This window comes from Ctenocephalides felis, unplaced genomic scaffold (assembly GCF_003426905.1).
Source record: "Ctenocephalides felis isolate EL2017-DRISC unplaced genomic scaffold, ASM342690v1 CF-g0.4_SCAFFOLD_01886, whole genome shotgun sequence".
In the NCBI taxonomy this organism is placed as follows: Eukaryota; Metazoa; Arthropoda; class Insecta; order Siphonaptera; family Pulicidae; genus Ctenocephalides; species Ctenocephalides felis.
Window position 1 is genome coordinate 138,194,963 of NW_020538040.1, and position 17,387 is coordinate 138,212,349.

Below are 17,387 nucleotides of genomic sequence, written 5' to 3' on the forward strand. Positions count from 1 at the left end.
GAACCTCTTTGTTATCTGTGAACAATAAATTGATGACTTTTTGACGATAATCCGAAATTCGTTAAAGCACATAAAATGACCGCACACCCTAATTCAATAAACGGAAAATATAACATAATGATCGAAGTAATTTTTAAACGAGGCGCGTGCTCGTTTTTACCTATCGCCCACATTTTACTATTGTGTATATGTCACTAATAATAATCACTTGACATCGGACGCACGTCTGTATTTACATTGACGCGGTGCTTGAATATAAAAAAGTGACAAAAAAAACTCACAAAATAAACAAACCGATCATAAGCTTATCACCGTGAAGCAGATGCAACAAATATCGACAAACTTGTAAAATATATAAATACGTCCCAACTATATCGAAATCGAGTGACCATTAGACAAAGGCTGACGGGAGCAACAGGCGGGCGCGAACATAAGAATGTGTAAAGTCACCAATAGTTTCGTTATCAATCGAAGGGCATTTGGAGATAAGGACAACTGTTGGTTTTTATTATAAAGACACCATATGATTCTTAACATAAAATGTAATTCAAAACAACATATTGGAACTATCAGAATACAACAGATTAAATGCGCAAAATGTTTGTTTTTAACCTTTTATTAAAGAGCAGAGCTTACAATCATGGTAAAAAGTTTATTGCATCAACTGGCAAGAGCTATTGTCTCAACTATATTGTATAACTATATGGGACACGTTGTGCAAAAGTAATGCAAACAACTTGGTTCAAAAATACTACAAAGAATAGGAACTATTGTATCAACTATATCAAGAATGAGATTTGGACACACGTGGAGCCAATGTGGAGAAAGAAGAAACATTGGACCATATCTTCTGGGAACGCAGAAGCTATGAGATTCAAAGGAAATTAATGTATCAAGAGATGCATCAGAAAAGAATCATTTTTCCAGTAGATGCACAAATCTTGATATCTAACAACAATATTGATATATACAAAATTATATATGACTTGCTAAATCCAGAATTAGTACGAATTTTGCCTTGTGAAATGTAAATAAAATTATGCAAATATGTAAATAGCTTGATAATCGAAAGATGCATATTACTAAAAAAATCGAAATATGTGATGATTGCACTGCGTGTGATATCTATGACAAAAATCCTGATATCGAATCAAGTAATACCCGAAACCCGAAACGAATTTGCTAGTAACATGATTTTAATCAAGCGGAAATTCAATGCGACCCATTCATTCGCACATTATTAATTTGATACCTGTAAATCCGATTTAACTAGTTCCTTTCTAACGAAGGTAAAATAAAAGAGCATTTTAGCAACTTACCAGTACAGCAGACAGACACCAAGGTGTGAGCATGACGTTTGGTAAGGCGGCTTTCATGTCCCCATGGCATTCGCTCGATTAGGTGATCAACAAAGTCGAAGCCAGTAATCGCATTCGAGTTCCAGTTCAGCTTGGTTAGAATTAACACTTCCATGGTCTGAAAATTGGAAAATGAATCATGCTCATACTGTCGAAATAAAATTCCAATACATACAATATAACATGAAACTTTATTTATGGTACTGATCTTCTAATGAAATTGTACTCTAAGGGGTCAAAATTCTTGGGCAAAACAGAAATATTATAAAAATGCTATACTACGGTTGTAGAATCGTATGAGCTGGTAGTCACTACCGAAAAGCTTTTCCATATAAAACCTAACATCCAAAACGCACAATTGTCAAATAACAATTTCATCATAACTGCAACTTTCTGATGTCTCGATAACACATACGTGAAGTTAGTTTTTATTTAATACATAACTTTTAGACAGTTCATCTATCAGACAGACCCCTTTACATAGCATTAACATTTCTATTTTATCCGAAAATTGATCCCCAAATCATATTATGAGAATGATTTGGGACAAAACAAAATTGCCAAGCAAAGATGATGTCAAAAAAGCTCCGAATAAAAAATAACAACATATCAATACTGAATCGTTTACCATTGAAATATTTTCTCTCGCTGAATAATGTACACTACATTAGCTAGCTAGACAATGCCTATCTAATTTTTCTATCTTGACCCCCAAACCGCGTGTTAGTCTGTAAAAAACGTTTCGGCTCAAATATAAATAACCCTAATTAATTTGGTTCCGCTAAAGAAAGTTCTAAGTATTTTTTAGATGTGGTTCATAATAGTTTCGGACAATACAAAAGCACTTGTTGCATTTGCGGTCGAGATCTCAAAGAAAGCAACTGATCCAAAACGGCACGCAAAGCAGATCGACTTAAAATTTCTTTGGGCAAAACAACAATTTGAATAATATATTGAAATTATATATCAGTAGTCGATTGAACTGGTATTAATAATAATATAAAAAAATATTTTCATTTATTTTTCGCTCGAATAAAATCGTTATAAACGGTGGTTAATCAACTAAGCAAAAGTTTTGAAAACTATTTTTTAATTATATTAGAATAATAAAAATCCTTGTTGTTTTCATCATATATCGCATTGAAATTTGCATATCTAAATAAACATCAAACTATAAAACCATTAGTATTCGCTTCGCCTATATTCTGATGGTTCAAAATGTATTTCTGCGATGTGACAAAGTTTGTAAATGACCGCATGAGACAAGTCACGGCTGAAGAATCCGTATGACAATTTCAGATCAATTTCGCGGTCGCAAAAGCCCTCTACGTATTTCCTTGACCCATGTTCCAAATTCCTATGAGACAATTCTGATTTTTGCTCCTTTTCGATAATTGAAAAGGAATGGACAAAGGAAGAAATACACAGAAATTCGAAACACAAAACTAAATGCAAATAATTTTCTACATAATCTCACAATATAATAAGAAATTTACACAAATTGAATGATATAATTGTCTTCTGAATCAACTGGATTTTGAAAAAAAACGATATTAATTTGAAATATATAAGCACACACAATTTACAATATAGAGAAATTTATTTAAAAATTTTAACATCTTAAATTGCCAAAGTCGTTCGCATTAGAAGATATTACTATTGTGCAAGTATATAACGGCCTAAACAAACTACAAAATTATCTCAAATATAAAAAATATTTTTTCCGTATATAATACCGTTACATTTCATAAAACTGTGAAAAAAAGTTCAAACACCTATACAAAGAATAAATCTGCGCACCCTAACACCAATCTCTTATTCCGTAATCCGAGAAAAGATATGAGGCCAGGTAAAGATTTGAAGAACAAATATAAGGTTGTGCGAAAAACCGTTTCTTTTATAACACAACTATACAAAACGTTAAAAAATTAATTGAAAATCTAAAAAAAATCGATTTTTGCTCCGTTTCTAAAGCTTCAATCAACCTCAAATTTATTTCAAAACTCAACAACCCTTCATAGCGCTACGGGAGAGCCACTTTGCGGCGATTCGAGAGCTTTTGGTAAAGAACGGTTTAATAAGTGGTTTATTTATGCGATTATGTTTAGTATAAAATTTGCTAACATTACTCTCGGTTTATTGCATTCATGGAATGTTTGAAAATATGAATACTAGAGACCAAGTATGTATAAACTTCAATTTACTGAATCCGAATCCGAACACAATTCTTTCGTCTAGCATAGTGTTCAGGTGGAGGAAATTATGCATGTACAAAACAAAATCATTAACATATGTTTGTTCGAATGTGCCTAAGCTTTTTTTCCCGAAAGGACAAATGTCTGCAACAAACAAAGATTAGCAAAGAAAAATTCGTCGATAAGATATAGCAGTATGCATTGTAATTGTCGACATATTATTTACTTAAAATATACGCGCACCATTTTATGTAAAAGATCTATACAATAAATTTTTTTATGCACTTGAAAAAAAAACATTATTTCGGATATTAAAATATTATTTTGGTTTTGATTTTAACTTAAATAAAATTGACCTTTGCAAATATTCTAGATATATTAAAATATTCAAATTAGTCCAAATTATAAAAATTACAAGAATATTTCAATATGAACAAATGTCATCATAACATCGATGGTTCGTAACGATCGACATAATTTAATTTGTCAACCACACATAATTATAATTACATGATTCCACCAAATAACAATGTGATGCGCAACGAGTACCTAATTCGATTTTAATAAGTAACAAACAGACCACTAAATGTCACAATGGCTATTTACAATTTTCATATTATTGTTCAAAACCGCATTCGGAGTTAAAGGGGGTTAAATGATGAGCAAATGAAAAAACTGATCACATGTCGTGTAAGACTTTTAATAATGACATTGATCAAAACAAGAACTAAAATATAAGGGTCAATTGTAATAACAGCAACATACACGCCCGATAACATTCGATAGACCAAGAAATTACAACCATCAACTCCTTGACTTAAGGGTAGGACAATAGACATCCCCCTCGGACAATTGAAAAACAATGACGTCTTGGAACTAACCTAACGAAGCGTCGCTCTACCTTAAGGTACGATGAAAAAATATATAATAACAATTTCCATCCGACAAATACGACATATGGTTGATATAAGAATTTGACTTTCGATTTGAACTGTATAAAGTAGTGCTTAAAAAATTCAATGATATTTTTTCTACCCATGATATCGTTTATTATTGAAGTACAATGAACATTTGGCAAAAAATGTAACGATTGAAAATTAGTAACCGTCTCAGAACAAACACTAATAGCCCTTAAATTGAAAAGTGGAACACATTTTAAGGAATCGATAGATTAATGAAAATTTAGGACAATAATAAAGTAAGGCATATAGCGTAATTAAGAAATTTGGAGAAATAGAGGCATTTGCAAATTTTGCTCAAATATAGAGCAAACAAGTATTTCTAAAACAAGTACAGTAGAAACTCGTACCTATAAGTCGAATTTTTGCATGATTAATGCTGCAGTGCAACGTAAGGAAGTGTAAATTTCTTAATAAACATTGATTTTCGTTGATATCTATGTATGTATTTGACATTTTTAATAAATACACATTATTATTCATATATTCGATTATCCGGATTTTCGATTATCCGAATGCCTATCGACAACAATTAGTCCGGTTAATCGAGTTTTTACTGTATGTGATATTATTATAAAATCTACTGACGATGAGTGCATCTAATTAAACAAAATCACACGTATCACCATATCACCACACAATACCTAATAACTAGACAAGCGAATTTGCATAAAATAAATAAAAATAAAATCGATCAAATAGATAAGATATTTATAAGGTTAATTTTTATGTTGAATATTAATCTGAAGTTCGATAAAACAAAATAAATTATAACCAAATGATATATTTCTCCGACCAGCTACATCTCATTCTCATAGAGATGCTGCATTTTACAAAAACAGCATTTCTCTTCTGGCAACTTGTCGTGGCTAGAACACAATCAGATGATCGTAAAATCCGGAAACATTTAAACTTTGCGAGTCAATAATAATAACGAACGATTGTATTCGAAAGGGTTGTTACGTCATATTTATTCAGTTATCCGTTGAAGTCAGAGGGCTGGTATTTTAAAAACGGTTTGAACGGGCCCGCACCTGAACGAGATAAAATCCCTTTACGGGACGTTCTCATAAACTTGATTTCTGAGGACAACTTTTAAATCGTTAGTTTTTCTGTAACTGACGTATAAAACAAAGTAGAATAAACTAGAATATTTATATATGCAGTCTTGATTTTGTATAATATATACGTGCAAAAGATATTTGGTTTTATTTGATACTATATTTTTTATCATCATGTTATTTATAACGTAAAATATTGATTATAGAGATAATATACCACAATTAAGACAGGAAACACTCATGATATTTTAATTTTTGCACAATCTGGTAAAAATTTGCAAAGATCAATTTTCAAGTATTAAAATCTAACTATTATTTTTATAGCCAAAATATTTTTTTTCAAATGTATCAAAAATATATTGATTACATTGTAATTCATTATTTATAGTTGTACATAATACATCTTGTATACACCATAATTAAAAAGACTTTAAAAAAATTGTGCAATTCACTTGATCCAGTAAAATTTTATCTAATAGTAAAATACCCACTGGGGTAACTACAATCTATAATTATATTTAACTAATGTTCTGATTGTGATAAATAAAAGAAAAAAATCTTAATGTTACAATTTCAACTTTAGTCAAATCGGTTTATGTTCAAGTATTTAAAAGCTTATACAAAAACGAAAGAACAAAAACAAAAACTTTCAGTGCAAAAAGATAAAAAAATCAAGAGATTCTCTATATTTTAAAATAGTACTATTAAATTATTTTTTCAAATGAATATTGCAATGACCAAAAACTAATAAATGATATTTGATTGAGATGCAACAATAAATAATAAATTGATTGATTTAAACCCCCAATCTCAATATTTAATCAAATTTATAGAATAGGTCTATTTTGCACCATTATGCACAATTAGGAGAGCGTACATGCAACATGGTTCAAACTGATATATTTTCACTGGTACCTTTTTATTGTCATAAAATCATATAATCAAGAATTAAAATTTTATTCGATATGCCATTGCATTATTCTCTTAATTCATGGCAAACTATCGGACTTGATTCAACTGACTTGCCAGGTGATTGCAAGCTGAGAGTTGATCTTACGCACACGTTCATAAACAAAACAAGACGTAACGTAAATGACGCAAAGCCTAAAGGTGTCCCGTTCCTTAATACTTACAAACATCACTATGGGAACTAGTTTTCGGTGTGTTTCGAAGATTTGTGCAATTTGTCCCCCTTTGCGAGGGTTAGAGTTCGTAGGTAGACGTGCACACGTCAGTATCCAAAAATTCCCGTACGGGCCGATATGTGCTACAAGGTCTTTAAAGACCCTAGAAGAAAATCAAATCACGGACGCGACTGTTACGTACGGGGGTCGAAGCCACCGAGCACCTTTTTCGTTAAAGGTAGTTTGCGGGACCAGAATAACGGTGAGAAAATACAACGGACAACAAAATTCGTCCCGTACCGTGCTAATGCCAAAATTGTCATTTTTCTTGATATAGAAGAAATTGTATTTGTAGGGTGACATATGTACATGACAAATATCTTTTCACCAAGGAACACAATTTACACGCTTGTTATGCAAAATGCATACTAGAACATAATCGTAGGTATACAAAATATTAATGTACGTTCCCGTCTACAAAATTAATGGTATTTACCTTTAAAATTGTGTCCTTGGAACAATCGTGAATGGTTGCATTTTGAATGATTAATAAAAGCGACTAAATGTTGAAGTGCATTGAAAAAATAAATAATCATTATTATCATTATATTTCCAGCGACTTTGCGATAAGGTTTCTCATGTATCAACCGACAACAATATGCAGACTGAATGCCAAACTCGATCGGTACAAGAATTATTTGATATATGATATCATTTCATATACAGCGGATGAAATAAAGCATTAAATTGAAATCGTATCGACGAAAGAAACAATAATATAACATTGCCTTGATTAATAATATAATTATCTATAAAAAAACTTAAATATACATTGTGCCCGTTAGGTAAAAAATAACAATAAAATATATTTTATTTATTGTAATGGAGTTCAAAACGAATATAAGGGTTAAGATGCATGGCACACAGATCGTGAAGTCAAGACGAAAATCTATAAATTATTCTAAAACACGTCTAATATGTGAATAACCCTTAAATCGAGCTAAATAATAAATTAGACGACTAGTTAGTTAACATCCAAAACTAGTTTAGTCTCGTCACGTTGATTACGCACCTTAAAGCGTCGAATTTTTTAACCCGAATTCGTACATCATAAAATAAGGGTTAGAGATAATATTAAAATTCAATTGTAGATATATTACACAAGAATAAGTACTAATAAACGACAGGTCACGTCGATAAAATCGCTTTTCTATGACAAACGGTCATGCGGAATAAAGCAGGTAGCCCCAATTAAAATTTAATGTGACCTATAAAATCGCGATCTTACGGGGTTATGCAAGCGATATATCGCTTGTAATCTGTCTATTATGTTTTCGTATAAATGCTTTTTAATAAATTAGCACGCGGAATGTCTGACCGACACAATATCAACAAAATCGAAGCACACGTACGAAATATATGCAAATTACTCGTAGATTATTTAAATTCATAGAAACCGTAAAAAACCGTGCACAGGCCCAATACGAATTTAGAATTATTTAAAAATGTTCAGACGGCATTCGTTCATTCTGGCTGTCTGTTATTCACCGCGCATTTGAGTCACGAAGGTTGATTGGAAGTTGTTTAGGACTATTGTTCTAATCTGAAGTGTCCGAACGGATTTATATAAATAAGATGCGCTTCTTTTGCATGCTATCAAAGATTAGTCGATCTAAAGACAACGGGTTTATTATTTTTTTAATCGCAATGCTATAAATCGAAAGCCATGTCAGATACTAACTGATAAACAAAAGATAATGCCTCTATGTTATATAACATAAACATTAGCAATCTGTATATATTATTAACATCGCGTGGGGTAAGTTATAGTAACCGCAAATAAATCGAAAATTATTTTTTGTTATTTGGCAAATGCAAGTCCAGCCGTTTCGAAGATACGGGACAAAAGTTATAAAAAAAAGAAAATTAGTTTTTGAGAGAACGGTCCGATTTTAATGGTTCAAAAACATTTCACTTGTATTGTCTGAATGAATTAATTAAAATTTTGGAAGGCAGGTCCAGCAGTTTCGAAGATCCAATACAAAGAGTTAAAGAAAACGACATTTAGCGGTTAAAAATGATCATTACTCATACGTTCATCAGATTATTAAATATTTTGTAGATATTTTATTAATAAGTGTAATTTTATTTGTATTTCAATGGGCTCCGTACTAAGATTTATAATGTTTAACCGTTAGAGAGCGACGAGGGGCTCACGCGTTTCGATTTTGGTCTCTAAAATAGCTATGCAGTGCGTTCGCTTTAAAAAAAAGATCAAAAGTTTAAAAAAAAAATTAAATGTTTTAAAATTTTTATATTACGGAACGCACCACTAGTTTCAATATTTTTTTAAACTAATCTCTTTACAATAACAAAACCAGGTAAACTCAAATACATATTTGTAGATACTCGATCTTCAAAAAGGATCACGTTTTGATCAATATGCAATAGATATTAGATTCAAAGTTTAATATAGAATCTTACAGAAAAAGCTCGTAACTTCTTTATATACATAATTTTTAATCGACTATCGACTCATGAGCAAGGTCCATAATTTTATTAAAATGAATAATCTATCTGTATTAAAAAGTGAAGCGCATAACATTGACATCATATAGAGATCAAAGAAATAGATCCTTTTCCAGCAATGGGAAAAAAACTCGCGTAACTTTATAAACCGTCTGTCGCATATAATACTCAGCAATTAATGTGTCGCGTAAAGAGAGGGTTTTTAATGGACTTCTGTCGCGAGTATCAAACAGTTCGTGGGAATACTCGGTGCGATATTGAATATGATATTATATGCTAAAATGTCACAAGGGGTTGTTTGTCGTTGCCTCAATTTTGACCCGAAGCTATTTTACCGTAATGTAGATCTAATCGACTTTTGGCTTCATACGAAACACGGAAACAAAAACATAGGTAATGACTCTAACAATAATAAACTCCGAGTGACTTTCGAATGTCGAGGGTGTGAATTGTGAGCACAACACCATGTTGCTTCAAGTTCATTTTAATAACTGCGGGAGTCACTATTTCAATTAATGCTATGATTAGTACGTTTTGTAAACCCAGTTTAGGGATTGTACACCAAGTAAACAATGCTCACAGCAACTCGATTACCTCTCAGGTAGAGTTTCTGAATAAATTCACTTTCCACCTACGGTATTTCCTAAGAGCAATTCGATGAATAATGCAAATTATAGGTAATTTGCTGTTTCAAGTAGGTAGTAAAACCAAAGTTTAACTAAGTTAAATTTATAAGAAATCTTGTCAAAGCAATTCTGTTGTAATTTAATAATCGTTCCCAGAATATTCACCCTTTGCAAACTTAGTCATTAGACTTCCAAGACTCCAAATTCCACGAAAAAACTTCTTTTTTGTACCAATAAAATTTATGAATTTACAATTACATTCGTATATTTTATTCCGAAAAATGTGAACTTTATTTCAATAGATAAACAATGGTTTTAGAAAAAGTTCATTCCATACACTGCGCATTCAGGTGCGTTTGATTAGGTCACGGGCTTTTGTGGCGGATGCGTTGAAGACAAAACAATAGCATTAAGCTTCTTGTTCTTTAAACGGAAGAATTTAACGACTTCGAGTAGAACTTTTATATTTTGTATATCTTGATAAAAGTTCATAATTTTACTTAAAATTTCGACGAAATATAAATAATATTAAAACTAATAATATTAATATTAAAAATTATTTGAACATAGAGAACGGCAAATAGTTCTTATAGAGCAACCAAATAAATTAATGAATTATAAAATTCTCAAAAAGAAAAACACATCTAAAAATATACATAGTAAATTATCATGAAAACCATGTAATGTTGGTAATAAATATATAAGCGGTAGAAGATTTGTGATCAAGGAAAAAATAGGAGTAAAAATAAAAGAAAAGTGTAAACGAACAAGCACATGGTATAAAAAGCTAGGAGAAAAATATTTAGCTAATAAATTTAGCAAAAAATAACATTAGAAAGTGTTTAAACTTAATTATGACCTAGGAAAGTATTGTTATTAAGCTGATATTCTGGTCTAGATTTAAAAAAATCGATTTTATTTTTTTTCCATTCAGTAAAATTTAACTATTCAAGAATATGTCTACAAGAGGATTTTTTAAAATCCAAATTATTGTCGGAGATACATCTGTTGGACCACTATAATCCTGCTCCGCGAAACTTTAAACATGTTTTCCGCGATACCCACGATTTCTTAACCTCTACTGAAATCGATTTGCTTGAAACTTTTTCATCGTCGTCTTTATAGAATTTTTATGAAAAAACATTTTTTGTAACTTGTCTGTCGTTCGAAAGATTTCGACATTATTCAGATTATTTGGAGCGATAAAATCGTGACTAAGGTCACGTGCCAATTTTTTGAGACTCCCCATTTCATCACCTTCAAGAAATGCACTTCATAATTATTTTTAATTTTATTTTTTTTATATTCTCAAAACATTCATCATTAGCTTGTAAAAAAAAATATAGTACAAATAATGTTTGCCTATTTTTGCAGCCTTTCAAAAATCGCATAAAATTCATGCCTCTAGACCAGAATACTACCTTAAAAATGTAATAATTTTCAAGTGCTTTAATTTTATAAAATTTATATAGATAAAGCGTCAGCCTGTATGACTATAATTTAACAAACGAAGGAAGAAATAGTCGTATATTTCGTCCCGTCACAGTTCGCGAGCCGGAGAGTATCCGTCGTCGTAGGTGAAACGGCAATCGTGGTCAGCGGGCGCGTGCCCCGTACGGAAGGAGTGCACGGCGCGCGACTCTAAAGATGGTCTTCGAAGATAAAGTATAGGACAAAGGAATGATAAAGAATATATATATATATATATATATATATATATATATATATATATATATATATAGTAAAAAGTTCAGAAATATAGGACGGCTGTTGTATTATTACATACGCCGCAAATAGGGGAAGATGACAGCCGATGCGTTCGCATCCGGGAAGAGGTGACCGCACTGACGAAGACGAAGACGAAAACTTTTGATGCGTTGATGTCTGTGTACTTAATTATTCACGATACACGCGAGTATTATATATTTAAGAAAAATAAATTAATTCGATTTATTTATATATAGGGGCACAAAGGTCCAACCAAACCAAAGACATCACAACATATATCAAAGAAACAACTATCTGACTATATACAGTAAAAATCCCAGCTACTTCATCATTGTAAAAATGTGTTATTTGCTGATTTCCAAAAGTTTGTCGCCTGGTCCTTTTTACCCCATAGACAGGGAAAATGGTATGGCCAGGAGGCAAAAAGCTCCATTGTCTTAAAAGAATTTTACGAAATAATAGCTACATTATTCAACCAATGAAAAATCAAAACATATTGAGCGCATTTTTTGCATATATCAAACCGTATGTAGCCTTGATCTGGTAAATTCGTCAGAAACATTCAAGAGAGATGCAATAACTATTAATTTAATGTATCTGCTGTAAAATTGTGTTTATAACTTTATTTACTTTGTTATTTACTATTATTTTATTATTTACATCTTTGCCAGTGTGAAGGTTTAGTTACTCTACCCACGTGTAAGTTTTTATAGAGATTATATAACCAAAACTGTTGAATCTAACTTAAAAATAGCAATGCATTTTATAAACCAATTGCATAACGTATAAATTATATTCAGGTATCATAAACTCAATAAAAGAGCTCAAAACCAAAACAACTACCAACGTAACAAAAAAACTTTTGTTATGAATATCGATAACCGTTTATCTACTGATATCGTCGTCGTAACAATTAAGATGATGGCTGGTTACACATCTTTTGCCTTCTACTTTAAATTAGTATTGTTAAAAATTTCTATATTTGACTTTGTGGACCTTTCTACCCCCGGACCTTCATACTTAAAAAATACTCAACCAAAAAAAAATATGCAAAATTTATAAATAACTTTTACCAAGCTTTACAAGTTGAAACCAGATTCTTCATTAGCCTGTCTTAAGTAAATTCTATTGAAAATAATATTTCGTCATCAGTCTTCCGTTTGAGAAGTAAGCAAGGGGTCAAAAAACATTGTCTTAGTGTGCATCCTATATCAAGAAAGGATGTCATGCATTATTATACGATCCACCGCGAGTCAACTAATTTACTTACGTTGCCGCAATTCGAACTAATTAGAGGTACATCCGAGGGGAAGTACACGAATTGGGTCGTTTAATATGCAGACGCGTGCTCGTTTCTGCTACCCATCACGCAAATTCGAATTTTTATATAGAAATATTATTCACTGCTAAACGTAGTAATAAACTTGTGATGATGATTTTACGCCAAATTAACAAAATCGTATGGATAAAGTTATGTAAAGATATTTTAAAGCTTGTGAATAGATCTATTCATGTTCAACATAAGTAATCAATCAGCAATCAATCATCAATAGTAGAAGTAGATCGTCAAGGTAACAAGTAAAGAAGTACTGCAAAGACTGGGAGAGGATTGAACTTTACAGAATACGATTATGAAAAGAAAAGGAAACTGGATTGGATCCATATTAGAAAAAAAGCGAAGCATTCGAAGACTAAGTAAACGATTTGGAAGAACTAGGACGAAAAAGAATGCAAATGATGATCAACATATGCTAGTAGAGAAATTACAGACAACTATAAGACGGGACAGAGAAGAAGGAAGCATGAAAACTAAAGTTTGAAAAGTGAAAAGTGAACCATAAACAAAGGACGCGCATGGACCAGAAACACCAATAATGATAATAATGGATTCTTTTAGTTTTATAAGAATATTAAAATAAAGACAAACTTACCCTAATTTCTTCAGGGGCGACACTATGATCAGTATAAGCGCAAAGCAGATGGATAGTCAAATTATGGCATTGACGAATCTTGGTGGAAACCAGTAAAGCTGTTGCACCCACAAGTTGAAGTTGTTGACGAGGAATCTCGCATTCGCACAAAAAACGATCCATGAAATTAACAGCTAAAGGAAACACTTGTTCTTCGCAGTGTTGCTCTTCACACACCTGTGGATAATAATAAAAAATATACAGTCAAGTACGACTGCAAAATTAATTTATAGTTTCTGCTTGCAAATATATTTATTATTACAGTATAACAATATAACGTATATAACAAAATATAATACTGTATTTATTGTCGTCCAAATTTAACGGTTCTTCAATATTTAAAAAGATGACCCCACGTAAGTTTACTTAATTGATATATTTTAGCAGCAATTGTAAAATTACTAAATAACCGGAAAACGAATGAGATAAATGATAGTAAACATGAAAAGATATAAAAATTTCTAGGAAAAAACGTACAGAAACCTCTAATTATTCATTAGGCATAATTTAAGACTACCTTATTAACATCTAATTTAGGAATATTAAAATTAAGACATGTTTATGTGTTTAAATGCTCCTATTAAAAATTAGGAAACCAGTTACATTCAAAACATAATTAATCTAATTTTATTCTAATATATTCTATGCCAAACCCCCTTCTTTTCACTATTTAAATGCCTGCATTATATGTTTTGAAAACGCACTCTGCACGAAATCAAATAATAAATTCATAGTGAATGATAACGAACGTAATTCGAAATCCGTTAGGATTAAATTAAAATATGCGGACGAAGTGAATCAAAATAAAGCAGATATCTGTAATTTTTAATTAACATAAAAATATACAAACTATATTTGATTTATCGATTTTCGTAATCGAACAGTTTGAGAAAACGTGATAGAGAGCAACAGGAAAATATATATCAAATGAATTATTACATAGCAATCATAGAATCATTTGATTTTTTTTTCGTGGATAACAGGTGAAAATAGTTTTTTTAAGTTCCGCGTTCAGTAATTTAAGGTGTCCTGATAGAGCGATCGAACGAGAAAAAATATACCTGTTGGAATGAACGGCTGGCATCTGAACGAAGGCAACAGGTGGTAAATACTTAGTTGCAGTAAATGTGTTTCGTGGTACAGAAAACGTAAAGGATATAACGTGTACGTGAATTTGAGATGGAGATCTTATTCGATGGAATATTCTTTTCTAATTAGTGGATACATATATACACAAAAATTTAAATTCATTGACGATATAAATATGCCAAAAAATTCGAACTTTTTCAATATCGAATTAATAATAATATAAAAAATGTAAATAGGTTGAGTTACGAGTACTTATACCATCAAAATTACTATTAACATGATTATTTTACTAGAATAAACAATAATAATACTAATTTGAATAAGATTTATGCATAATTGAAAATCATATTTTTAAATACATTTAAAAGTAATTACTTAAGAAACATGAGATTATAACAAATAAAATAAAAACAAAAAATTAAAATAAATAAAAAAAAACACGGAAGATAGATTCAATAAAAAACTCGAAACTTGAAAAATTCACTCTTATATGAAAAAACCGTGCTAAACAAAAATCACTACGAAAAAGCCTTTCTTGTAAGTTTTTAATTATATTAATAACAAACACATTGAACGAAAAATAAATATTATATATTTAATATCAAATGAGAATTATTTTTTATTATTAATAAAAAATAATTCTGCTCACCTTGAATAAATTTACGCTATCAATTATATATAAATACTAATTAAGAATGATGTTTAAAAACAATCATGTTCTTTGTTCTGGTTTTCCAAATAAACTAGCTTATACACGCATAAAATTTAGTTTTGATCATAAACCGGGGAGTTCCCATCTTATCTACATATTTCCATCATAGACAAACTACTAGAAATTCGTAAATATAACATATATTTTGCAGTGTTGCATTTAGACAGTAAAACAATAAAAATGTTATTGTAGATTAAAAATAAATTATAGTTCAGTGTTGCGCGATTTCGTGAAAATGTGTCGTTAAAAAAAATATTTTTAAAAATCGTATTAGATCGAAAACGTGTAAAAACGGTGGATAGGTGTAAAAATATATATTTGAAATGTTTATTTGCAGCACGTTAACAAATTCAAACCTGGCAATGCAAACAAATTGCATTTGTAAATCTTGTGATCAATTAAATATTTTTTTATTTAAATTTGACTTTATTATTTTGTTTATTGGTTTGTTTTTTCATTAAACAATGTTTTTAAATTTGTGTGTTTTTTTCGTGGTTTGAATTTGTTAACGTGCTGAATAATGACACAAACAATATCGAAACGTATGTAATGAATTATTATTTACTTTTTACTTCGATGACTATTTGGCTACAAATAAACATTTCAAGAGTATATTTCAACGTGAAACAAAAAATGTTATAAGTAAAATAATGATCTATAAATAATAAAAAATAATACTTCTGATTATATTTAACGGAAATTTTCAAACAATCAAAACAAGTCTAAGCTCGCGTTGAAGGTCCAATCCTAATATTCCTAACAACGAGCATTATATTTAATAATAATATAACAAATTTATTATAAAAGGCAATTTTATTGTTATTATTATTTTTAATCGATTGAATTAAAAAAATAAATAAATATAAGATACAAGTAATATATAAAAGATTTATAAAATGAAAAAATAGAGTAATTTTTTGAAAAAAGTAAATAATAGAGCAGTATTTAATATATTGAAAGTTTATAATAAAGTATTTTTTTGAAAAAAAAAGTAAATAATGAGACAATATTTAATATATTAAAAGGGCATAATAGAGCAAGTTTATAAATATTGTTTATAGCAAAAGCACGGTCAATGCATTTTTTATAACGATTTTATCTCAATTTAAAAAACTACTATTCACTAGTCCTTGAGCAAGTCTATTATTATTCGCCGAAAGCCGAAAGTGGTCTCATAATAACAACAACGGGATTAGATGATAATCACGCAGTTGCAAAATATGCAACTGATGCTGATTGATAAAAAATCATGTCGGTATAATTTTTATAAATATTCACTTATTTCTACTTCCAAATTATATAAAAATATATCATTACCTCCAACATCCATGTGGTGACAACTTTCCTCATGAAAGGTAGCAGATCCCCCTGGAAATTGGCAAAGTAGTTTATGCGGGGGATGGTGCTCCTTTCCAACATCAGCATGTTATCCATGACTCTGGCGTCTTTTGTCAAATTCTCATCAACTTCAGCAAAATTGCAATCCACCCGTTCGCCAAATGGGGCTTCGGGGCACAAAAGATTGACATTCATATTGATGTAGTTAAATTAAAATTACGAAAACAAAAAATAATATATAATCCACCCCAACACGCCACACCGAGACGGTGGAGTTTTTCTGTGATTTTCACCAAATGGAAAATCCTTAACAGCACCAAACACAGACACACACGTTGTTTATAACAAATTGTTTTTATAAATATTATTATATATAAAAAATAACTTAAAATTAATTCAATTAGTTGCAAGCACACATAAAATATTAATGATAAAGGCACACAAAAATCAGGTCTATGTTCGTTTTTTTTTCAAGTTTGTTTGAAGAATATCATTGATCAGTAACAACCGCACTCATTGCCGACTGACGTCTGAGTGATATCTTCGGAAGCACGGTGCCCAGTTGCCGTGAGTTGTGTTGTGTTGTTCTGCTCGGGGTGAGAAAGAGAACGCTCTACTTACAAATACATTCTCAATACATGATGCAATTCACTATTGGACACATTCGGGATATGTTTGAGGAAAAAGGATATATTCAG

The 17,387-nt window shown here is 30.6% G+C and overlaps 1 protein-coding gene across 1 annotated transcript; it reads right to left on the minus strand.

Annotated features, from left to right (window-relative positions):
• Positions 1-686: 686 nt before the first annotated feature.
• On the minus strand, positions 687-16,884 carry LOC113375986 (G1/S-specific cyclin-D2-like). Its single transcript, XM_026615924.1, has 4 exons — positions 16,669-16,884; positions 13,512-13,727; positions 1,320-1,476; positions 687-751 (listed from the first exon to the last, which is right to left on the minus strand). Exons 1-4 carry the CDS (start codon positions 16,882-16,884, stop codon positions 687-689), a joined length of 654 nt encoding a protein of 217 aa, XP_026471709.1.
• Positions 16,885-17,387: the final 503 nt, after the last annotated feature.